Genomic DNA, 25,856 nt, shown 5'->3' on the forward strand with positions numbered 1-25,856 from the left:
GTTTCCATTCTTGGCTCTGTGTACATCCATATCACGCTGTCTGGTTGAGAGCATAGCCAGGAACGACTGGGAGAGACAGTCTCCTGCTCTGTGTTTTTATGTGGTGGCTAAATGTGCTGCTTCCCTTCAGTTACCTCTAGAGAGCTCCTCCAGAGAGCCAGGGCTTATCTAACAGGGAATAAAGACGCAGGGTAGATTTTCGCATGTGCGTGTGTGTGTGTGCGTGTGTGTGTGTAAAACCAAATAAAATGAGTTTTTAAATCTCCTCCAAAGGCAGAGTCATCTTCTATTTGTCTGTCTCACCTTGTTACGTGATGTGATTATCTGTTTGATGACGATGCGGTCAGCTAACACCAGGACCTTAGTAACTGAGGACAGCAGCAGACGGGCAGCCTTCACCATCCCTGTCCTATCACTGAACACTGTGACACGTCCGTCCGGCTGCACCGGCGTTGCTGGTCCTACATCTGTCAGCTGGGCTATGGCATCGCCTACGAGAGAGGAGAGAGAAGTCAGCTTGGTAGGCTAACATTAGCTTGTTCTCACATAATAGTGTTTTGGGGAAGAAAAGATATCCAACAATACAAATTTTCTCTCCTGCAACAGATTACTGACGCCGTACAAGTGCTCTCATTTCCCAAATTTTAAAAGCAGCTTAGAGCTTCCCCACTGAGATCAAACACAAACTTCAAACAGAACGATTAAAACGTGATCTCTTAACTGTAAATGGAGACAAATATAACACTTTAAAGGTTTTTGCATATTTGAATATAATTACTCTGAACACTTAATGGTATGACATCATTATAACGCCACATTGGGTTTCCAAATCCGTAAAGACACTACCCACTTTTGCCTTTATTTCTATTTATATTCTATTTTCTTTCACAATGAATGGTGCAGTTACACAGAGGGGGGTGATTAGCTCATCTGGTCTTCATTCTGAAACAAAATACATCAGAGGCAGAAAAAAGGAGAACGACAGATCCATAAATGAGTTCCTTCTTGCTTATGAGTGGGCTTAAAAAAAGCATCTGCAGCTCTGAAAAAAAAGAAGTTAGACAGGAAAAAAAGCAGTGCTACGTTCAGCACAGTGGTGTGCCAACTACTAACTAAAATACTGGCCGGCTTCCTGGATGATGCGGGCCATTATAGGGGTCAGAACTCCCCTCCCCCGAAAGAGTTACAGAGTCCAACTTTTCCATTTTCTGATCTGCTCATACCAGCCTTAAAAAAAAGTAAAAATACAGAGTTGAAGTCTGAATACCCATCACCAAAATAGTTTTTTAAAAAGAGCAAACTGTCCCGAGTTAAGAGGCATTGGGAACAAAATATCTTAGAGAAAGAGAAAGCTCAAAAAAAGAGGGGGGAAGGGAGATAACCAACTCTCTATCTGGCCCTGCAGCTTGGCTTTCTATTTGGTTTGGCTGGTTCTTTAAAAGAAGCAGCACTGACAAACTGATTGCATCCGACAGGCTGCTTTTCAGTGCCAGCTCTGCTAACCAGTTCAAACATCTCAGCCTGGCTCAAAAATAATACTGCTCAAACACTACAGGAGAGGAGAGCAGAAGGAGCCAGCATTTGTCTTGAAATCCCAGAGTATGATAGTGCAAACTGCAGCGTAGAGGCTGTATGTAAGACAGAGCTATACCACTCACCCCTTAGTTTTTATATGAAGTAATGACCCATGTATCTTACACCTAAATTGAAAATGTGCTTTGTCTCTTCATTAAGATCATCTATCAGGTGTAATAGACCCAGCTGGTTTTCCAGAACAAGTCATTTATTATTCATAAACAAAGACTTGAAAGGCTGATGTGTTGATGAAGCGTTCAGATCAATCTCGCATGACTCAATGGACGGCAATACCTGTCGGTCTCTGCTGAGAATTGTTATCAAATCTACCACCGACTTCATGTTCTCCTCAGGTAGAACAGTGCTCACTCAGCTCACTGTCTCGTCTCTTTATCTGTTTTAATGTCCATTTTTACAAGTTTAATTTTCAGAACGAATAAAACAAGGTTTAAGTCTGAGCAGATCATTTGTTTCTTCCTACACACCATACAAAAATTATTTTTTATTATTTGTCTTTTTTGAGTAATATCTGTGCTGCTTCCAGTTGGGCATCCTTTCACACATTTATCCCATTTCACTGCCTTTATGTGGCAGAGCCTACTTTGACGTCTGCTTTGTCTGAAAAAGAAAGGGAACAATGTTAAAGATATCTTATGGACTGTTTATCCCCTAAATGGGCTGATGCATGTTTTAAGGCAGGAAGAGCAGATGGAGGTTTTAAAATCTGGGCAGATAAGGGTGTATAGAAGGTGGCAGACCTTTATAGGGATGGCAAACTTCTTACATTCGATCAATCTGGAGAGCTGACCGCCAAGAACATGAGGCAGACTGAGAAGCAGCATGTTTAAAGGCACAAAAACAGTCAATCAGCACAAGGATGAAACTCCTACAGTTTAAGTGGTTGATGAAAACTTATATTAGTCTGATCAAATCGCTGGTCAGTGAACATCCCAGATACCTGTAGTAAATGTTCAAAATGAAGGGATACTCTGTTCCACTGTGGGACTGTCTGAAGCTACAGAGTTACTGGAAGTCAATCGTACAAATTTTATTTCAGATTGCTGGAGTGAGTGTGCCTTTTCAATCAAAGATGTGTGTGTTGGGTTTACACTCAGTGAACTTTACTTTTACCCTAAAACAACTGAAGCTCATCGACTTTGGACTCCTGTAGGAGACCAGGAGGTTGATATCTTTAAACTGGAGGAAAACAGATGTTTCCTCAATATATATATGGGTAATGGTGCTGAGTTGTAGTTGGGTTGTTATTTGTGTATTTATTTATTTATTTTATCTCATTACTACATTCATCATTTTATTACCTCCACCAAGGAGGTTGTGTTTTTGGGAGAGTTTGTCCGTCTGTTTGTTTCTTTGTTTGTCTGGTAACTCAAAAACTAACTGACGGATCTGGATGAAATTATCAGGAAATGCTCAAAATGGGGTACAAAAGAAATGATTAAATTTTGGAGGTGAACCGGATCACCGTCTGGATCCAGGAGTTTTTTAAAGGATTCTTTATCCTTGTAAGATAGGGCCGTTTTCACCATATGTGTATATAACTCCATGATAAATAGTCAGATTGCTTTGCAAAACAATTCAAGACAAGGTCACAATAAATTCTGACAGATGTAAAAGTACGATCCAGATCCTGCCAATATTCTGGATACTAAGATTCGGAATATGAAATATTTACTGGGTCATCAGAATTTTTAACACTGTCAGGTAACAAATTATCGTGCAAACCTGCAACTAACACCAAATTGTAGCAGACAGTCTGCTGAAAGGGCGTATAACATTTGAGTAGGACTAAAGTGTTGCTTGAGAATCATAATATGCTTGGTGGAGGTCTGTGCTCTCTAGTTTATGTATTTTTTTATTTTATATGGGGGATTACATTGTCGGTTTAAATGTACACTTTATGTAAATTTTATCATTATTTCTCTTGTAATATAAACAATATATTGTTAAACAGGACCAACCATACATGCACTGAGGCAAAGCATAGAGCAACATTATTCTCTGTTTATTTTACCCGCTTTGCACCTGAAGTGACCATGTGACTTGTATCTTACGCACTTTCAAAGCGTACATGTTCTGATCGTATTTGAATCCCTGCTACCACCTGGTCCTCAATCTTCCTGAGTAAGACAGACAGTGAGATGCACAAGCAGGAGCAGTAAATGTGAGAATGACACAGAGAGACTGAGTGAAAGAGACAGAGACAGAGATCCAACACAAATTGCCTCCACTGACCTGCCTCATTGGATCTCTCCAATGCTCAGATGATGGGTAGCATCTAATTAAACTAGTGCTTTCAGCCTGCCTTTATTTCATTCATTAAAGCACACAAGGCTGAAGCCTGGCTGATTAAAACTCTCCCTACAGCGGTGTATTAGAGAAATGTCAATCCTTCACTAACTAGCCATTCTCTCTCCTGGAGACGCAAGACTCCAAAAAGTCTCTTTTTCCATCACAGGAGACGTTTTCATCAGGATTTAATACACAGCTTGGGTCTAAAAACTTTATTTGTGTTTGTGAAATTGGTCTACATTTGTAACAAGTCTGACAAAAGAAGTGCGAGAGAAAATGGTGAAAACCCCTCTCTGAGAACAGAGAGAAGTGGAATAAATTAGTCACAGTGGGCACGCGCATCTAGACACACACACAAACACACACACACGCTGGTCCTACCTTTCCAAACACACACACAAACACACACACACCCAAACTTTCTCATCGGTCTGTTGTCCTCCTCCCACCAGCGCTCTTTGTCTGAGTTTAGCCGTCTTTGCAAAACAGCGCTGTGTGCGGATTAAACGCTTTGCTTCACACACCGGTTCCCCCAAACATAAACCTATTATCACGCTGTTGTGTCTAAACTCTTATCCGTTGCGATATTATTTCCAGCATGCTCTGTAGAGGCCTAAATGAGGTGCTTGTTTTGCCTGATAAGAACCAAGTTTCCAGATACAAAGAAGTGTTTTACTGAGCTGAGAGGTGACAACAGCCCAAACAAAGAACTGTAAGATTCGTTTGACGATAGGGAAGATACCGTGTTTACATGTTGACTTCTTGACAGCAGTTTAACTGCAAACTGTTACAACAAAGTGAGAAAACACGCAGAGCAACAAACGTCTGACAAAGCTGCCACTTGTCTTTCTCGGTTTCAATAAAAGCTGACAGTCCCTGCAAGAGTGATGCACACATTCTTGTTTCCTCACACCGGTTGTCACTGTCTGCAGCCCTCCTACAGCCCTCTGTGCTGCTGTCTCTCACTGTTGTCTGCTGTTTTACACTTGATGCGTCCACACATCCACCCAAACAGAGTCTCTCTTCAGACCCTCGGCTCCTCGCAGCACATACTGAGTAAAATGCAAACAGCTCCATGGCATGGACTGTCTATTTGAGTCTGAACAGAAGAACTGCTGGGATTACCTTTAAAAAAGAGCCAGCCAGGAGATTCAAGAGCGGGGAAGAAACGTGGAGGTACTGGCCTCAGGTTAAGAAATATTTCTCAAAGGAACAGCGAAGCAATTATGTGGCAGTGGATATCAGCAAAACTACTGCTTAAATCTCTCCAGTAGGCAGATTCATCAAGTCTCCAGCAGCCTCCCATCAGAATCCATTATGCCGTGCTTTTCAAGCGAGCACGTACAATGCAGCATCACTGCCCTAATTTCTCACATCAACAATCACCTTAGAGAACTCTGTGATATCCTCTGGATATGAAATTTTCTGACAGACCGTGAGTTCTGACTAATTGAAACTTGTTCAGATTTGATTACACTGAGAAGCCTAAAGGTGATTGTTTGTCTTAAACAACATACGCAAGGAGCTTTGACTTGACCGACCACCTTTAACATCTTAAATGTTATTGACGGTGTGTTAAAGATGTGTCAGTTAAAAAAGTATTTTGTGGCACCTACATCTCATTTTATAGAGGAACACTTTCATGTTTCTGTGCTGAAGTGTCATAAAATGACAAAAACATGAGGAGATCATGACAACAGACCTGCTCGGCGTGCCTCAAAGCAGGCCTGACCCATTTCATCCTTCAGCTCCTGGTTCTCCGCGGCGATGGCCTCCCCTACGGTGACAAAGCGTCCCACAGCCAAGCTCACTGCCTGGCCCACCCTGTGAATGGCTGCGAGCGTGCGCTCAGACTTCTTTGGCTTGTCTTTATGGTTGATCAAGGTGGTGATCTGGAGGAATGTAGAACAGAGAAAGCAAATGATTAGATTTTATCAACCCCAGCAGATGCGAACTGTAACAAGTTTGCAGGCAGGACAGCAACAACAAAGTTCTTTAACCAGAACAGTCAGAAGCTGTTTGACAACTGAACAAACTGACTGGTTTGATCTTAGGATCTGAGTTAACTTTCTATAAATAATCCTGAAAAAAATCATTATCACAACATGGCCATCCATAATGAAGAAATGATAAGAAAAGATGAGCTACACCTATATCCACATCATTACAGCAGCAAATACAAAAGTATATGGTGAAAATAATTATAATCAAAATATATCAAACAGACTAAAATAGTAAGAGTGAATTAAAAAATGTACATATCAAGCATAACATTGAGGTAAAAGTTATTCTAAAAGGGGAGGGACACAGTCATAAAACTTACTCGGTAATTGGTTACACAATCACATTGTCAGGAACTATACCCAACAAAGTCTAAGAAAGCAGCCAGATATTAAACATTTCAAGGCTGATCCTTTGATGGTATATGACCTTTATTGGAGGAAGCATTTACTGGGGCCAGGCAAAACTGTTTTTCAGTTTTAAAGACTGTATCATAGACAGTCTACCACAATGTGTAAGGATCTGAGCATGTCCAATACATAGGCAGCAGAGATGGTCCAGCCCAGTTTGATCTTTGAAGGCAATTCTTAAGACCGGTAGAACTTTATAGTGAGTAACAGTTTGCGTAAAAACAAACAAAAAAAAAAGGAGAGGATTCCTTGTATTATTTCAGCTAAATTCCTCTAAAACCAACTTAGCTCAAATCTCTTTTCCATTTGATTCTGAGATGGTTAAAAGTAGGGGTCTCAAACTCTTGTTAAAGCAAGATGTCTTTTTCAAAGGTCGAAAGAAAGGCACAGTGTTTCAGGAGGAGTGGGATAATGATTATTTCTGTAGAGTTTTAGGGGAATTTCACCTGTCTTATATGCGAAGAGAAAGTTGTCTTCCTTTTGCAGTATAACCTCACATTATTCAACTAAACATGTGGAGCAGTGTGCAAAGTACTAGAGAGATGAGTGGACACAAGAAGCTGTGCAGATAAGAAAGAGCTGTCAACACAACAAATATATTCCAGAGAGCAAGAAAGGAGGCAAATCAAAGAACGGGTCCAGACTTTGTGATGTTCATCTTCAACCATACTGAGGGTTTTAACTGACAACTCCCTCAGAGTAAATATGGTCTAGCTCTCAGGTGTCTCAGGTGTCTGGCAGCAATATTAGGCAAAAAAGTCAAATATGTCTGTACAAAAGTTCAAGCTGAGAAGTACAGTTGTACAAACAGATGATTTTTCCTTCTTATTTTTGGAACACCTGAAGTGGCCCCTCTGATAGTTTGAGTTTGAGACCCACCGGTCTAAGGACTTCAAATTGTGTTTGTTCACTGCTTCATATATTCTCCTCACAGCCTGCTTTGTGAAAGTCAAAAATGGACTACAACAAAGAAGTAAGAGGTTATGGTGGAAGGCGGTTTCAATTTGAGACTGCAGAATTGCAGAGCAGTTGGAACCTGAAAGAGTGTGATCTTGGAATATTAAATTTCTGCACCATCTGTTAGAAAGAGGCAAAACTACCATTAATACAAAGATTAGACAACAAGGCCACACCTCCACCAGACCACATTTCAAAAGTCTCATCCATCACAGACAAGGCACTTTAAAGTTACTTTAGAGACACGAATACACCAAGTTACACATTTCTGATATAGAATCACAACTTCTTGGGTGATAGTGAAAGCATGCTGTGATTATATTGAAACAACACCTGTGGTACAGGAGCATGTTGAGTCTGCAGCACACACGCCATGAGCTCATCAGAAAGCAGAGCTTCCTGCTACATGTAGAGATAACATTTTGGAAGACAGCATGCTGGGTAGACAACTATGTGTGTTAGAAAAAGAAAACATGTGAGACAAAACACCCATCTCATTTCCAAAACCACCAACACAGTGTATAAAAAAAACAGATAAGAGCCTCAGCAAGCAAAGCAGATGGTACAGTGGATGCAGCGTGTCTTTTGTGACATACAGAACCCGTGGGCGCACAAAAACAACTCAGGTGGGGACACTTAGTGATAATTGAGGATATCAATTATGAATGCGTGCAGCCAATTATCATCAATTATTTATTGATAGTTGCCACTCTCTCCAGCTGTTTTCACTGTAGGTGCAGTGTGTGTGTATGTGCGTGTGTGTGTGTGAAAGCATTTGGGTCAGAGAGTGGCGGGTGGTGATTTTAATTGGTCCACAGCAGCAGGTGGTCCAAGCTGGGAATCTTTTATGGGGAAGTCTTCGTGGGCTCCAGAGCTCATGCTGGTTCTGCTGAGCTCGGATGGTTGTTTGAACAAGCAGCATCGTGACACAGGAATGTAACACAGCAAAACACAACACTGATGCTGAGTTAAGTCCATTGTCAGGTGTGTCAGGGAATGTTTGTCAGGATATAAGAATTTCAACCCTGAGAAGGATACACGACAGGATTCAAAACATAATGCATTTTGTGTCTTCTTGTCAAAAATCAAGACTCTTACAAACTTCACCACTTATTTAATCCTAAAACTTCAAGAACTGGAAATTGGATCACAAATTCCAATAATCAAAGGTCATGCATTTGCAACATAACAAACTAAAAAACTGGCAATCTGAATAATAAGGGAAGTCATTAAATCACCCAGCAGCCATTACAACAAATTTTCTTTCAACTGGCTTGAAATTTGTGCTTTTTCAGTATTTCTACTGCATTGCAATGACAGCTAAGGCTAAAGATGAATAAAAGAGAAGCTTCAATTAATGCTTAGCAGAGGGGAGAAATCACTCAGGGAACAGTTAAAAGTTGAACTTATTGATGAGTCTGAAGGTAAAAGTCGATTTAGATAGAGCAACAGAATGCTAGCAGAGCCTGCACCAACAGCTTTTGTTTCAGGGTTAAAGTTCTCATGGCTATGCCTGTTACAGATTGCTCCACTAGATATATGCCAGTATGCTCTCTCCCACAAACCATCCAGGATGTTACCTCTCTCTTTTCACCTTTAAACCACACCTCAAAACTCATGTTTCAATAAGCTTTTTCTGTTTGACCACACCATCCTCACTTCTGATGTTTGATGGGTTTTTCTTAATGTAGTTTATTGTAGTACATTGTAGCTGTTAGCAGCCTGTAGCATGTCAATGCTAACTGGTGTAAGGCCTGATGTCTTCCCACAAGGTGAGGAGAAGGAGGTGAGGATGACGTGCTGGTTCTCAGGTGTGAGCTAAGAAATGACGACATTGACCTGTCCTTCTATCCATCGTTATGGGGAACGTAAGATCTATCTCCAATAAGATGGATGAGCTAGCCATGCTAACCCAGCAACAGAGGGAATACCAGAGGGCAGAGTAGCATCATGCTATTCACAGACATGGCTAACGGAGCTAACATCAGATACCAACACCATGTTGGAAGAGCTTCACCTGCTATGAGCAGACAGGATCTAGGAGACAGAGATGGAGCAAGACTGAAGAAGCTCAGTCCTGGACCCTGTGGAGGTGGAGGCTGGCTGAACTGGACAATGATGGACAAGCTGTCATCATATATTTTCTTATGGACCTTTTCACTTTCTATACACTTTTTAACTTTTGTTTTCACAATTGCTGCTGTGACTTCGATTTCGTTGTACTTGTTACAATGACAATAAAGTTCTATTCTATTCTATTTTGTGTTCTTGTTTTTATGAAGCCGTTATTTTTTCACCTAATACTTACGCTATGTAAGGCAACCTTAAGTTTCATAAAAGGCACCAATGAATAAACGAATACAATGTATTTACAGTTCAATAAAATGTAAAATACTAATGTGTTACTAGATGCTTTAGTGCTTGTGTTTCATTCTGTGCTTGTTTGGCAGAAAAGAGAAAAGCAGAGAAAAACACAGTTCTCTCTTATCGCTATCAAACTTTCTCGGCTGACATGTTGTCATAGAGAATTCTACATGCCATAAATCAATGCAATGTGGTCCTGATTCACCCGCTTCAATTGATTAATCAGGTCATTGGCTGTTACGCATCTTTACACATGCTGCTGAATCTCACCATCATATCAATTTATTACAATATTTGCAATTATTTTTTCAATAACTTTTAATGTTAGAAAAAAATGAAGTTCTGCGCAGATGTGTGCGTAATAACACAAAAGGGGAACTTTTAAGCTGCTACAAATGGCTCTGAATGTCACAATAACCAAATCCTTTCTGAGTAAGATTAACTACTCCAGCTCCTGCCCTAAGAGACCTGACCCACATCAACCCTGTGCATCATTCATCATCCACTCTGACAGTTTCATCAATACCAATGAGTTTCAAAGTTCTCTAAATAAACCGCTTTTTTACCCACATTGAACACCGCTCAAGTTATTTTACAGATTTACTATGTACAACAGTAGTGTTCCTTCATTCATTAAAAAAGGGGGACCACACATCGTTGTCATCTCTTGGCATGTCACCGCTGAAGGAAGGCAGCTTGCAGTTTTGTGATTTTTAAAAAAAATCTAATCAAAAAGGTAAGTAGTCTAGTAATCTTAGAGCCTGTAGGCTGTGTCTGATGGTCAGTCAATCTATACCACGTTTAGATACATAAACCCATCTTTGTGACTGTGAAGGAGTTGAACAGTTGGCCGTTTTCCATGGTGGACATGAACACAACATTGCAAGTTAATATATCGAGAAATAAAATATGAAATTGAACAACTATGAGATTTTATTGTAAAACAAATTAAGATTTATTACCTCATAAACACACACAAAATGACTGAAAATCAGTACCATTGGGTCCTGATACTGATAGCCAGGTACAGGGCATCAGTACTGTATCGTTTTAAACGTGAAAGGCACCCATCCCTAGTAATAAGTAAAAACTGGCTTTAACAACCAAGCATCCAGAAGATTAAAAGGCAGAATTATAGTCACCAAATTCATACAGAAGGGCAAAATGGACTGTTTTTCCACTTCCAATACTTAACTGTAGACCCCTAGGTTCTTCATTCTTAAAAAGAAGCTGTTAATAAAATTAGCAATCTGCAAAAGCAAAAGCAACCACCTGGCTTTTAAAAGGCTTTTTTAATACTTGTTCATGCGCTGTTTTTTTCTCTATCAACCTTATTCTGCAGCAGGATCCTGGCCCACAGAGTGCTAATACAGCACTCCTTTTGTTCAGTCACCATATGCATCATCTTTTATCTCCGTTTTAAAGCTCCCTCTCCTCAGGATGCTGTATTTTAACTGACTCATCCACACAGGCTACTCTGTGGAGAGCAAAAACTGGCTGGACATTACGGGAATTGGGGCTTCGTGACACATGATTCAGTCCTGCTTCACAAAATAGACTTGTTATCTAATGTCTGGTCCCACCAGTGTAATTTGTCAGAGGATTTTGTGGAGGACTTTGGGTTTTGTGCAAGTTTTAAAGTTTTCTATGCATGCCTGAATGCAGGGGAAAGGCTAATTGTTTTCCTGAAGCGCCTTCAGCAAATGGTGACACTCACCAGCACTGGCACTGATCCACAAACCAGTACTCTAAGGGGGGCGAGAGCATGAGAGAGAAACTTAGCCTTTAAGTGTGTGTGCATGTGAGCAGGTAAACAAACACAAGCACCTTTCAAGGAGAGCTGAGGCTCACAAAGGGAGAAAGAGAGGAGAGGAAGCGAAAGTGTCAGAAGGGGACTGAGAAGCAGACGGAGAGAAGCGAAAAACAGGGTCAACGGATCTTCCAGTGTGAAAAAGCTTTCTCCACACAGTGGCAGATGAAGAAAGTTTAACAAGTTTAACGCACTGAGACAGTGTGTGTGCGAAAGACAAACAGTGAAAAACGTTTGTGTGAATAACAAAAGAGAGAGGAGAGAGGGGGGAGTGTACACACTGCCTGGGTTTTCCTTCATTAGGGATTTCTAGGTGGGTACGTTTAAACAGGAACAGAGCGGGGTAGAGAGGATAATATTGATACAGCGCCATTGCAGAAGACGAGCCACCACGTTTGTGTGTAGAAAGGAAATGTGGACAGGATATCTCACTGGGTCAATCCTCAGAACACGTGCGTGAGACGATATCATGAGAATCACCACTTGTTCACTCACTTAAGGTTTGCGTGATCACAAGATCTCACTTCATCAAATTTTACTTTGAGAAACAAACATGGAGAATGATCAACTTCATCAGCAGCAGCAGGCTGTCTTAGTGTGTCCTGGACCTTTTTGCACTTTCTATACACTTTCTTACTTTTGTTTACAAAAAGAACAAATTTCAGTGTTCCACTCCACTCATGGCACATATATTTGCAAGCTGTTACAGTGCGCAACATCCGGTTATTAACACTTCTTAGTCTGCACCTCCCACCAACTATTGCATGGTTTACCATGACGCCTAAAATACACAGGATACATCTGCAGTGAGACTCCGTTGCGCTGGGTCTTGACTGCGTTTTTTCAAATCACACCGGCTGCGTGTTCAGTCAAACAAGCTGCATGACTAACAGACAGCTAGAGTCACACACCAAGGAGTTTCCACGCTTCCCAATCCACTGATAAGTCTCTCTTCATGCATGTTCAGCCGTAAAACCTCAAACCTGTTGACTCCAGGTCTGGCCCTGCTCATTATGTCTGTTTATCATCGTAGTCAAGCTACATAAAAACTGATTTTGGCATGGTCTGTTTCATTTTAAAAGTCACTGGGTGTTTTCTTCCTGTTCACTCGATCTTCCCTACGCCGAATTTATGCATCACAGCTCCGCGTCTGTCAAAAGTAGGATGGCTGTGTATTACCTGCAACACCGTAAGAGATTAGCCGTAAGAGGCATGTTGATATGTTTGGCATGTTTGATTTTTGGGAGCAGTATAGTAGATATTAAGACAAAAATGAGGAACGGCAAGTATTAAAATAGCCTCCACATATCCTGTTAGTACAGGAGGCGTCAGCAGGAATTTTTGTTACTTCTTTGTAAGCAAAACATTCAAACTGGGCTCCTCCTCTTTGGCTCAGTACCAGTGGCTGTGCACACCCACTGCTCTGACTGTGACTACGTAAACACACTAGCCCAGCAACCACCTATAAAATTGGGTGCACCTGACTTGGCATGTTAGCACAAGCTCATCACGGGTATCAGACACATATCTGCTTATCAGAAAGCCAACTCGCATCGCTCTTCGCTCTCAAAGTTCTTGACAGCAAAAGTCGAGCCAAGCTTCACCCTCATTTAGGAACAGCTATATCTATTTGGCGTTTCGTTTTAGTTTGGGGTGTTTTTCTTGCTCTGGGCTACGTCCGCAATGGTCGTGGCTCAAAGTAACTTTTTCCACTTACCATCATCAACAGGCAAAGTCACTTGTGCATTGGGATTGCTGTGGTTGGCTGATGTAACCACGCTTACTCTCCACCCAGAAACGTACCATAATCAACATTCAGGCAGAGGAGAGGGTTTGAGCCAGACAGAGACACTGATACACATGTAGATGTATATTGATATGTATATGTATTTGTATGTGTATGTAAAGTGTGTGAATATAACCTCAAATTGTTGAAAGTGCACGTCCAGTAATAGGTAACTTGTGCTTATTTCTTTCTTCAACTTAAAGCTAAAGCACTTCATGACAAATAACTGAATTTTACAGCTAGTTGTGACTCATCTTTTTCTGAGGATAGATACCAAAGACTTCACCAGAAAAGACCATATATGGAAATGTGTTTAGACTCACTGCTACTTTGCATATGTATCCCTGCCTTAGTTGTACAATGTGATCTCAGTTTAATTGACGTCAGAGAAATATGTTTTATCTGGACAGAGAGTCCTGTGAGTTTGTTTAGTTTGATGGCTCAGCTGCCGGATGAAGACTTCATCGTGAAAAGGACATCACATGCATAGGAGTGCTCCAGTTTGCCATTCAGAAAAGAAATGACTGTTTGAGAGTGAGAAATGGGTTTTCTGTGTGTTAACAAAAGTGACTGCTGCCCTTATAAAATATTTATATATATGCATCTTTCCTTGCAAAATCTTGGCAATCCTTACCCCCAGGTGTGCATTAACTATACATTAAAAAATCTGTGATTCTGACACCCAGCTTCCTCTCATACAAACAGCTGCTCAATCATTAATGCTGACGTCAGTCCAAGAGGTTAGGAGTGCAATGTTAATTTCACTGCAGTCAACTTATTTGGTTATCTTACTTCTCATTGCATTCTTCATCTGTGTTTCACGCACACACACACACACTCATCTCCACTCTGTGCTGCTGTGCTCTGCTGCACTCCAGCAGAGCCTGAATGCCAATGAGCCCTGCCAACCAGCCTGCATCCGGCCCAAAGCCTCCAAACCCCACTAAAGGATTTACATGATAAGAAATCTGTGAAATAAGCACAAATGTTGCTCTAAGGGCAAAGTCAGACCTCCGACTGATCTGTTAATTGACGGAGCTAACCGAACACTTCCATGCCTCACAAAACTTAACTCCTTCCTGGTTTGTTTGTTTCACTGGTGTTGTTGTGGCTGGTGCACACAAGAGGCTGTTACTCCTTTAAAAACTAGGAAACTGATCAAACACCCGTACTGGTTTAAAAGAAGAGAACTGGTAAGATTTAAAATGCCTTTTTTCAGCCTGAGAACAATATAACTGTTGAAGACCCTGCAGCTAAAGTGGTAAATAAAAAAAGGCTGAGTCATCATCACTCTGGCTTCTTGTAGTATAGTTTATTTTAAGATTTTCTTTTTTTTTTTTCCCAATTCCAAAGTCCATCCCAAAGTCAATGCACTAAACCCTTTTAACAGTGTTTGGTATGCAGTGCATGAAAGCATCAGTGTATGAGGACTGATGATGGTACAAAAATGAGGAATGGGGCAAGGGGTTGGCGTTCTGGTTAAAAACAGTGCAGTTGCTTGTGCTGGAATTAGATTGCTATTACTACCAAAGTCTTTTGTTAAAAATTAGTTGGGTATTTTGAACTCTAAGTGCTAGATGAAGACTTCTGAATACTAAAAACTGGCATTAGAAACCATGTTTAAAGGTAGGGTCTGCAGGAATTTCTGTTACTTGTTAGTAAACACAACATTCAAACTGGGCTCCTCCTCCTTGGATCAGTGCCACCCACTTGTAACTATGTGAACACACTCACTAGCCCAGCAACCATCAGCAGCATCACGTTTCTACTTGGGAGAGACTTAAGAGTTGAGTACCTGACTTGGCATGTTAGCACAAACTACTCACGGTATTTGACAAATCCTGCAGACTCTACCTTCAAATAATTTTTTTCCATCCTTCAGTCATACCATCATTACCATTTTCAATCCTTTTCACTTTTTAAAAATGCTTATTTCTAAGATAACTTTGGTTACACTTTGTATCTTATTATAATGGAATTATCCTTGTCTGTATGTTTTTATTAGGGCTGAGCAATTAATCAAATTTAAACATACATAGCAATGTAACAGAATGCAATTTTCAAACCACAAGGGCTGCAATTAAAAATAAAAATAAAAATTAAAGTGCATTTAAAAGTGAATTCCACATGTTGACATATTTCATTGGTTGAACCAGAGATTTGGTCTTATTCACATTTCTGCACTTTATTTAGTGTGAAATTCATTGAGAAAAGGATTCATGGTTATTTTTCAAATTATTGCTCATACAGGCCTATTTTTCTGCAGTGCTTTGTTCATTTCTCTGATACTAAAGAATGATTTATTGCTTGTGTTTAGTGAATAATGCAGAAGACAAATGCCCCCCCCCCCCCCCCCCCCAAAAAAAAATAAATAAATAAATAAAAAAAAATCGCATGCCATATCGCAATCCCAATATTGATCCAGAAAAATTGCAATTTGTTTATTTTCCAAAATTGTTCAGCCCTAGTTTTTAATCAGCACTTATCTTTTTATCATAAAGCACTTTGAGATTTATTCTAGTATGAAAACTGCTTTCTGAATAAAGTGTATAGTAACTATTATTATTAGCTTACTGTATCTTGTGGCTTGAATGAACAGTAGCGCTATGACACAAAGTCATGTATAATCTCCCTTAACACTCTGCCATTATCACAGCAGTGGCCTGTCCGTCTCAGTCTTTTAACTTTCTCCCCTCGTACACAACCAGTTAATTCCCACCTCTCATCTTCATTGTTGAGCATAATAAGGAGGACAATTACACGGCCGTAAAAATGACATCAACAGCTCACTTACAGCAGCACAATACACAAAACTAAAGACCACCCATTGGTTAGCAGGAAATCTACACTAGCACCTCAAGGACAGAGTGACCGGGCATAAATCTGAGGAAACAAAAGCTGGAAACATTTGTGGCTGCCTCCCATGGATACCCACTGAGTTGAACTGAAAGGCTGACTGTGCTGGGAGAGAGTTTGGAGTTATCTGAGTCATTCTTTCTCCGTGCTCGGTTTTTTATTGTCCTCTGTCCCGAGTCTTGGATTGTGTGGTTGTTAAATGGGTATGTTTGTAGGAAGAAAATCCAGTTTACTGAAGACAGATCAATTCAGCCTCTTTTCAGCTGGAACATTTGAGGGCAAGAAAGCCTCTTGCAAGCAAAAGTAGTGAGATAAAAGTGATTTTTGAACACCACATCCTCATGCCTAGCAGGGATTTTATAAAGTACATTTCCATCACAACTGCCTGCCCGTTAAGTGTTTACTTTAACATTTCTTTTAAGCCTTACTCAAACTGCCGAAGATATGCAAATCTGCTTTTTGTCAGGAGTCAAAAAAAGAAAAGTTCAGGCCAAAAATTACAAGAAAAAGTAATGAAATCAGATTTGAGAAGAAGATGATGCAAGATGTTGAGGATATCAAAATATTTTAATGAAAAGATGTAAAACAAAGGAGGAACTCAATCAATCTATCATCATGTACAGCACTGCAAGGGGTATTTCTTCTCAAGAGCAGAAGAGGAAAGAGAAACAAAGTGAAACAAAAGGTTGATCAATTTGTTTGCTTCCTGATCACGTTAAACCACTGGCCTTATTTTACCCAAGGGTGTTTCCTTCCCTCTCCTTATCAATATGAAAAAACTTGTTTTGTGTCTCTCCATCTCAGATTGCAGCTCTAATTACAAAACCTCTGCAGTGTATCACAGACCACTCTGCTAAACTAAACAGGAAAAAGAAGGCTTCCAGGTCTAATTTCATCCCATTACAGCACAAAGGGATCATTGTTGCAGGGAGAACTGCACCCATAAGAACACTCTGAATGTTTGTCTTCTCATGGAGGTGCACGGACAAGAATACGAACTCTGAGTTTCTGCTCTCCCCCTTTGCTCTTTACTGATGCAAGGAGAGATAGCCGCTTGTTCGCTGGGGACGCTAAGAGAGGAGAAAAGCAAAGACGGAAGGGATGAAAGTCGGAGTGAACATGCACTTTAATGGGCGAGCAAATTCCTTCCAAATTGGCCGCGAGCAGACGGGGATTTCAATGCTGTGCTGTTTCCAAAGCCAAACTGGAGAAGCGATATGAGAAGATGAAAAGACAAGACAAGTAAGGAGGAGAGAGGATACAGATGGACAAGGAGAGGTGAAGGGAGTGAGACTTCACGCTGTCTTGTTTCTTCCTCACTAGCATCGTTCTTTTCTTTTTCAAACTCCTCCTCCTCACCTTCATCCTTCTTTCCTCAAGCAGTCTTCTTTGTGTCGTGATTTAAGTCTGTCTCAGGAGCCACACTGCAGCAGCAGAGTACAGTGTGATACAACACTAGCAGCTTGTGATTTTTAAGCTGCAACCTTTGGGGTATACTGTAAAAACTATGTGCATAAAACTGCAGAGGCAAGAGTAGCTAGAAGCTAATGCATTGTTATACTTGGAAATCAAAACATATGACCTTTCTTTCCCTGGTGAAACACATTTGTCTTGAGGAAGTGAGAGTGAAGTTGACAAAGCACACATTATAAATTGGTCCAAGGGAATACTGATAGTTTTCTGGACACAGGCTTGAACTCCTGTCTGCTTTTACTGAACAAGAAGAGAAGTAAAACTTACTGGGCCTGTAGCCAACTTCCACCAGTGTCCAACAACTGTGAGTGATGCCCTCATCGAGCAAATGTGAAGCTGCCCACAGACAAAGTGGAAAGAGTTACCGAGTAAGACAGCAGAATACAGTTTCTCTAGAATACCTTGTTAAATTAAGCTCACATGGCAACAATGTAATTTAGCATAAAGGCTGAACTGGACTACATCCATGTGTTGTCTCGACTGGTCATGCATTCTTTTGGAATGAGACACACAATGTACCTGCAAAGACTTTTCACCCTCTCACACACACACACACACACACACACACACACACACACACACACACACACACACACACACACACAGTTGTTAGAGGTGAGACAGAGAAAGTATGTCTTATGAACACAGGCTCTGCTTGTTGAAATGCCGAGGTGTTATACAAGAAGTTCTGCACCTGCCTTAACTTTATTTTTTCTAGGACCTCAGATCAGAGAGAATCCTGTTCAGGTTTCCCTGATCTGGAACCTGGTCCGCTGGTTAGCTGGAATTTTGGTGCCATCATGACAAAGGAGGCATAATAATCAGTTAGCTTCAGATGGGCTGAATCTCAATAAATAGGGGGGAAAAAACATTTACCCAAATTTACATATACTCCATGGGCGCTGCGGTCCATCAGCACTGCACATTACGCTGGCTGCACTAAACTGCCACTCTAGTCAACTATCGTGTTCATACAGTGCTGTGGTCCATCTCCGGTGTATGCCACTAATGGTCCTATGTCTCTGCTCGCTGCTGCTACGCTGCAAGTCTTTCTTGCCAGGCACGCCACGTAAATCTCTGCAAAGCAGACTGTGCCAAGCAGAAAAACAGTCATTAAAAAAAGAGACTTCAGTCAATTTCAAAATAAAGCATCAAATTCTGGCTCCGGATCATAAATCTCAGGGACCATTTACAGGACAACGGTTTTAAGATGAAAGGCAAAAGTTTTGTTGCATTTTGGCCTCTCCTTTACACGGAAACTGCATTTTAGCTGACCTAAAACAACCTCCAGATTGGAAGTTTTCTGAAATGCTACTGCCACCATTGCCATGTAAACAGCAAGCTGGACTTTTCACTGACAACCTTGATGTTACACTCAGCCTTGTACATGTGCATACAAATAATGACAGTACTGTGGTTACAACTGTCATAGACTACTGTATTTTGCGTTTGCTGCTGAATCTGCAGACTGTCTTTTAACAAATTGTGCATCTGATGCTCCACTCCTGCAAATAGCGTGCCAATCTGCCAGATGATCGTCCCAACTCTACTACGGTTGAGAACTATCAAAACACCTATAGCGTCAACAACAGGCCTGACAGACTTACTACAGCATTTTCAGTCCCACAGCGTTTTACACAGAGTTTTTTTTGCATTTTGGGGTGAAACGTTGTGCAAACAGGGCTTCATCCTTGTTTACCAAAACTACAACACTGCTGATAGCACAGGGCCTGAAGTCATCAGCAGGTCAGAGGAACCAACAGGTAATCTGACACCATGAACAAGGAAAAGTTTATCTTGTAGGAGAAAATTTCATAATTTTATATGACATTACACACCCTTTCTATAAGGACACCAACAGAAAGGAGAAGGCTTGGACTGAGATTGTTGATGTTTTGGGATTGCCAGGTGACTCTGAGACACAAATTAGTTACCATGCAGGTATGTTTTAATTCCCGCTGGAGCATGTGGTTCTCCTAACCTGACACGGCAGACGGACAGTTTCATATATCCGCAACGGAAATGTTTCACTAGTCCATCTGGGTAGCAGCTCTTCCGATTTGTTTTCAGAGGCGGGACTTTTAAAAAAATCCGCAGTTGGTGATTGGATGATCATTCTGATTAACACACTCACCACGGACCAATCCACATCAAGCCACGGTATGACGTAACTTATGTTTGCCGATGCTTCTAAGAAACAATAGATGAACAACTACTGAATCACGAGAAACAACTGTGAAAAAGGCGTTAGACGACAGCTTCCGTTTTTATTAATTTAACTTTAGAATCAAAGGATACTTAAGTTTCAGTTTCTTTTTTCGACTTGCACATGTGCTCATAGCTATCTAGATAGATAGATGGATGGAACTTTGGCAGAATAAAGCTGCAGCACTAATGGACACAGCGTGCATGCAGTATGTGTGAATTAGGGGTTAGACACACATGCACATGACTGTATAAACTCTGCAAGGAAACAACACTACACTCATGGACAACTCGGCAGTTCTTCAAAAGAAAGGCTAATTTTTTGGGGGGGCTTTTTATATTTTGGGTTATTTCAGGAGAGCCCATATGTTACAAACAGTGAAAATGTATACATTTAAAGAACCAAATTAAAACAAAATATTTAAACTGCAGCTGATACTGCATGTATTTGTCTACCTTTGCTCACCTGAACAATGTTATCAAACATCCCAGGTTTTTTTTTATACACAGGACTCCTCCTCCAACATTTTAAGGCAGTAAGGGAAACTAACTTTCTACTTTATCTGTTTTTGTGCACACAGCGCGCACACACACACACACACCACACACACACACACACACACACACACACACACAGGCGCGCACCTCTTCCCTGAGATAAAGATAGAGAGAGCAGTGATTTGGCAGAGGAATCTGTGGCCCTTTAGGGTGATTGAACACAGATGGTTTTATCCAGCATGAAAGATTATTCCAGAGAAAGGATCAGCGTGTGCCTATATGAGCACAAGATGATGGGGATAATACCAGCTGATTGCCAAACACAGAAGCAGAGGGTGGAGAAGAAGGGCACAGAGGAGGTGATGGAGGGGGGCAGACACACAGCAAGCAAAGAGGAATGTAGCCAACAAACACATTAGCCTTCTCTTGTAATAGCAACCAAAGTGCAAGGGCCTCTTAGCACTCATGTGTGTTTAAAAAGTGATTATTAAACTGCATCCAGTTTGACAAGGATGCTGCTTTTCTATTTCAGATATCTTTGTTCATCTTTGTGTCATCACAGAAATAGTTCAATCATTGCTTAAAAAAAAAAAAGCTTGTTGTCCAGAGATTGCTGTGTCTGAGCATATTACAAGAAAGTTAAGTAGAAGGGAAAAGTGAGGTAGAGAAAGATGCGTGAGCAACAGAGACAACTAGCGCCTGGAGAGGGTTTTGGGGGAACTTTGCAAGGAGTAGACCAAGGCTGGAGTCAGGTGATCGAGAGCCATCACACAAAGACATATCAAGGAATTTGGTTTTAACTACTCCCCATGTCGAATCAGTTTAGTAAGCAAGAAAAAAATTGACGGTTGTTTTTCAAACCTTCTCTGATATTGAACTTCAAAACAAAGGATCCTTATCTCTTCGTAATATTTTGATTCATTGTTCCAGCTTTATTAATGACTTTGCCTCTCTTAAATAGTCATATTTTTCTTTTACTAAGACAAATGGCAAGCATGTTAACCTAAAAATTTAGCTTTGTCTTGAGTCTGGACACTGATGGAACAGTAAACATAGCAGGTGAGAAAAAAGCGAAGCGTGTGACAAAGGTTACACTTCAGGAGACAGGCACATGAACCTTTGCCCACTCTCTCAACAGACGTGCAGCCAGTGAGACTGATGGAGGTCGACACGGAGAGTTGGTGGAGGTGTACAGATGCTTACAGATACACCGACAAAGGTTGACAGACAGTAAAGAAAACCTCAACGGCACACACGCTAGCAGTTGAATGAGTTTAGAGTTTTATCAGATTGTACTCTGCTGGAGTTGTGTGAGAAAAGGGCACAGTTTGGCCTTCAAGCCCTGGCTCAGCAATCACAGCTGACATTTGAATATGTGGACAGGCAGACTGAATCTACAGCAAACATCAGCCTGAAGGTTGAAGCTGAGGAATAATAACCAGCTGCATCCCCTGCTTTAACACAACTACTCCAGAGGTATTCTATAGTTTGGTGTCTCTGTGGAGACTGAGTGGAATACAAGGGATGTGCTATAAGCCTTTTTTTTTCCATCAAGGCAAGACAGTGAATGCACTCACAATCAATGTACGAGTATATATATATATATATATATATATATATATATATATATATATATATATATATATATATATATATATATATATCTATATATATATACACACCTTTGTCGGTGTATCTGTGTTCTCACATACTCACCTTCAGTCAGATATATGAAATGGTCTCCTGAAGAGCATAAGGCTTTAAGGTGCTGTAAGATGGGGTGCAGCATTATTATAAACTTTAGCACCAGCAGGCCAGAACTGCTTGCACTGTCTGTACTTTGTGCCCCTTGAGCTTCTGCAACACCATTATGCTGAGCAAATATCACAATACAGTTGTGTGGTTCAACATAAAAGTACAAAGGCAGAGGACTGTGGGTATAAGATGCACCTCTGAGGTCATTTTTTAAGTGCACAAGAAATGTTTTGTAGGAATGTGAAAATGTTTTTCTATATTGCTTCTTGTACCTAACAAAAGGTACAATCTTCTTTAAAGCTGATTTTGTTCACTCGTTGCCAAACAAGACAGCTCCCTACGTTAAATAGTCCTTTTATCTATCTGGTCACAGGGAAATTTTTTTTTGTGGGGAATCAAATCAAAACTTGACATTTTATGCCAAGAAAGCTGTCAGCTGCACATCACAATCAGTGTACCCCTATTTCCTCCTGTCTTTGAGAAACAACCCTTCTTTTTATTTTTTTCCTCAAGTTGTGGCAGGATGAAATATGTTACCACTCATACTGAACAATCACAACTGTGGCACGACTTGCGTGCTGAATGGAAAGAGGCCACACGTAAGCATTGCTGTCTAATGAGTATGTTAGCAGAAATCGTGTTGAGGTCCTGGGCTCACATCCAAAAAATTATGCCAAGCCAGTGCTGCGATGTAAATGTGTTACGTACCGTGCGATTTAACCACACCACATTCCACTGTCAACATAATGTAAAGAACAAACTGTTCATAAATGTACCTAACAGGACCTCTTCCTCTACAAAAACAGGTTGTTACAGCTGATTAGTCTACAGGTTTTTGTTGCAGCGAGTATTGGTGGGTGTAACCTGAGAGATGTTGACCCTGACATATAGAAAACAATGGCATGATGACACGGGACAGAACATGCTCCTTGCTTCTTTGACCACTGCGGCATCCCAATGATGCATAGTTGCACAGTGCATGAGAAGAGAAAAGGCAACCACAGAAACACACATACACACAAACACACTCACGCATAGCTTGCAGTCAACAGACCACAATGCCGCTTTTCTTTTCTCTTTGCTCACATAATTCTCTGGGTAGTAGGTGGAAGGGCAGGGGGAAAAGGGAGATAACGAGTTACAGACGAGACAAGGGTCAGACGGGAGGAGGGTCAACCAAGGAGAGGAGAGATGTACCCTGAACACAACGTGACCTGCAGGTCAAACTCCCTCAGGCAGTCAAAACGGTTCACCTGACCCTTAACTAGTAACCCTTGGGAAGCATCTGGGAATACACCATCCAGGTCAGCATCAGATACAGAGCCTCCCAAGGCGATAGCTCACCTGATCCCTGAGACCCACATACATGCTCTGACACTATCTCCTTTAAGCCCAAAACACTGGGTTTGGAAAAGAAACCGACCTGCTCTAAATAATACTCATCAGGATTCACAGCTGCATTACCAAACTGACATGGGTTTCTAATTAATTTCTTTATTGGTCATGCCTAAGTCTGGACACATTTTTGGTGACATGTTCAATTCACAGATTATAGCTAATCTTTCTCAATACCTGATGATTATACACATATTTCACATGTTTCTTGCATTAGCAGACCATTTGCAAACAAATCAGTCTGAGTTCTCTCAGTTTGGATTACAAAGGTGCAGATTAAAACCCATCTAAAGGTGCAGCTAACCTTGCAGCAAACATGTTATTTTGCAGTCAGCTGCTAGAACAGGTAACTCAGTTCTTTTTATTTATTTATTCTTTTTTATTTGTTTTTTGTTGTTTTGGAGGAGCCTTGTTTTGGCCTTTACAGGATATGACAGCTGAAGAGAAACAGGTATTTTGAGGAGTAGAGAGCGGGAGGGGGGGTGGCATGCAAAATAAATGCATCAAGAATCGTAGCCTCTGCATGCGCTTTAACCGCTGAGCTCCTCTGGCACCCCAAGGTTACCTCTCTTAACATTCACCTCATATGGCAGACAGCTTTGCATGCACTGAAGTTCTGCACCATGATTTTCGGGGCCATTTGTACAAACCTTGAATACAACATGGAAACGGCACAAGCATACTACATCAGAGGTACTTCAAGTGAAATGAAAACAAATTATATATTGTTGTAATGTGCCTGCTTTGCATTAGGCTGTGTGGAAAATCAGTCTGGAAAGAAAAGGCACCAGATAAATCTGCAAGAGTAAATCAAAAATGTTTGATATACAAGATATTTCTGGTGCTCAGTTTCTTGCAAACTCTTTAAATAATTTGAAAAGTATATAATGAGCATTGAATGTTGACCTGAAAAAAATAAACCTTTTTCTATACTAGTGTCTGCTAGGCTAAGTGACTGTCATGTATAAATATTTTAAAAACATGTGAGTGTAAATATTTCATGTTACTTTCAAGTAATAAAAATTAAAGTTCCTGGTTTCTGGATGTCATTAGAGGATCCAACAGTGATGGTAATTTAATTGTAGAATTTGCAGGATTTTCCTAAAAAACTAAAATGTCAACTTTCACAGAAGCAATTCTGCCCTATCATCTCTTCTGGGCCTCTATACATGTGTGTCTGTGTCTGTGTCTGCCTCAGCCCTCTCCTCTGCCTGTATGTTGATGCTTTGGTTGGGACGTTTCTGGGTGTAGAGTAAGTGTGGTAACATCGGCCAATCACAGAGCGCCCTGTGCGCAGGTGACTTTTGCGTGTTGATTAGCAGGTGGAAGAAGCTATCCCTACCAGCTATGACAGTGGACGTAACACAGAGAAAGAAAAACACAACCAAAGGGAAACGAAACGGCTAACGAATGAAACTTTTTTTGCTAAACAAGGATGAAGCTTGGCTCAACTTTTACTCGCTTTTGGGCATCTGGAGAGCAGCTTGTGATACAGAGTGGCGAGAATTGCTTTGCTAACCAGGTATGTGTCAAATACCATGAGTAGCTTGTGCTAATATGCCAAGTCAGGTGCACGGCTCTCAAGTCTCTCCCACGAAGAAACGCGATGCTGCAGGTGGTTGCTGGGATAGTGAGTGTGTTCATGTAGCCACGGTTGGATGCTGTGAGTGTGCTGCTGCTGGCACTGATCCAAGGAGGAGGAGTCTAGTTTGAATGTTGTGTTTACTAACAAGTAACAGGAATTCCTGCAGACCCTACCTTTAAACATGGTTTCTAATGCCAATTTTTAGTATTCTGCAGTCTTCACCTAGCACTTATAGTTCAGAATACCCAACTAATTTTCAACAAAAGACTTCAGTAGTAATAACAATCCAATCCCAGCACAAGCAACTGCACTTTTCTCCATTGTCTCGTGTTTTCAGCTGGTGCTGGGATTTCAGCTCCCATCACCATACACCTCCATGTTCAGAGGAATAACACACTCATCCAGCTGAACTGTCATATCTGTTCTCTTTGCAGTTAAATCTCTGCAGGTGACCGTGACTTCCCCATTAAAGCTGAGGTGGCATCTAACCTCATGAGAAGCCATCTGAAATGTTTGCTCCAGGCCCTTTGTATGAGTCACAGCACGAGAATGTGTCAAAAACTATACTCATTCTCTCCCTTTCCAGCTTTTGTCGCACCATGGCACAACGGCAAGTGCTGCTGCAGTGTGCATCGTCTGGGTTTTTTTTGTGGTAGAAATTTAAGCTTGGTCGGATTAGCTGAGTCATCAAAAAGCCTCTTGAATAGAAGAAAGAAATGCAGATATTTTTACTGAACAAACACCAATTTAATAATGAGTGTTTCAATCATGTCAAATTTAGTGCTGAGTGGGGAATCCTATAACACTACTGAAAACACTAAATGCGTTTCATACACACATTGTTGTGTTGCTTTGATTGAGAAGGCTGATTTATTC

The 25,856-nt window shown here is 40.9% G+C and overlaps 1 protein-coding gene across 2 annotated transcripts in view; it reads right to left on the minus strand.

Moving 5' to 3' along the window:
• The window catches only part of ctnnal1 (catenin (cadherin-associated protein), alpha-like 1), a 66,269-nt gene that overhangs the window by 18,777 nt on the left and 21,636 nt on the right, over nucleotides 1-25,856 (minus strand). For both annotated transcript variants that reach the window (XM_074686684.1, XM_074686685.1), the window contains exons 2-3: nucleotides 5,588-5,777; nucleotides 304-491 (exon numbers count right to left, since the gene is read on the minus strand). In XM_074686684.1, the coding sequence (XP_074542785.1) occupies nucleotides 304-491; nucleotides 5,588-5,777 (378 nt within the window). The remainder of the gene's footprint in view (nucleotides 1-303; nucleotides 492-5,587; nucleotides 5,778-25,856) is intronic.

Source organism: Halichoeres trimaculatus, unplaced genomic scaffold (genome assembly GCF_033239565.1).
Source record: "Halichoeres trimaculatus isolate MK-OKI-2021-1 unplaced genomic scaffold, fHalTri1.1 fHalTri1_scaffold_14, whole genome shotgun sequence".
In the NCBI taxonomy this organism is placed as follows: Eukaryota; Metazoa; Chordata; class Actinopteri; order Labriformes; family Labridae; genus Halichoeres; species Halichoeres trimaculatus.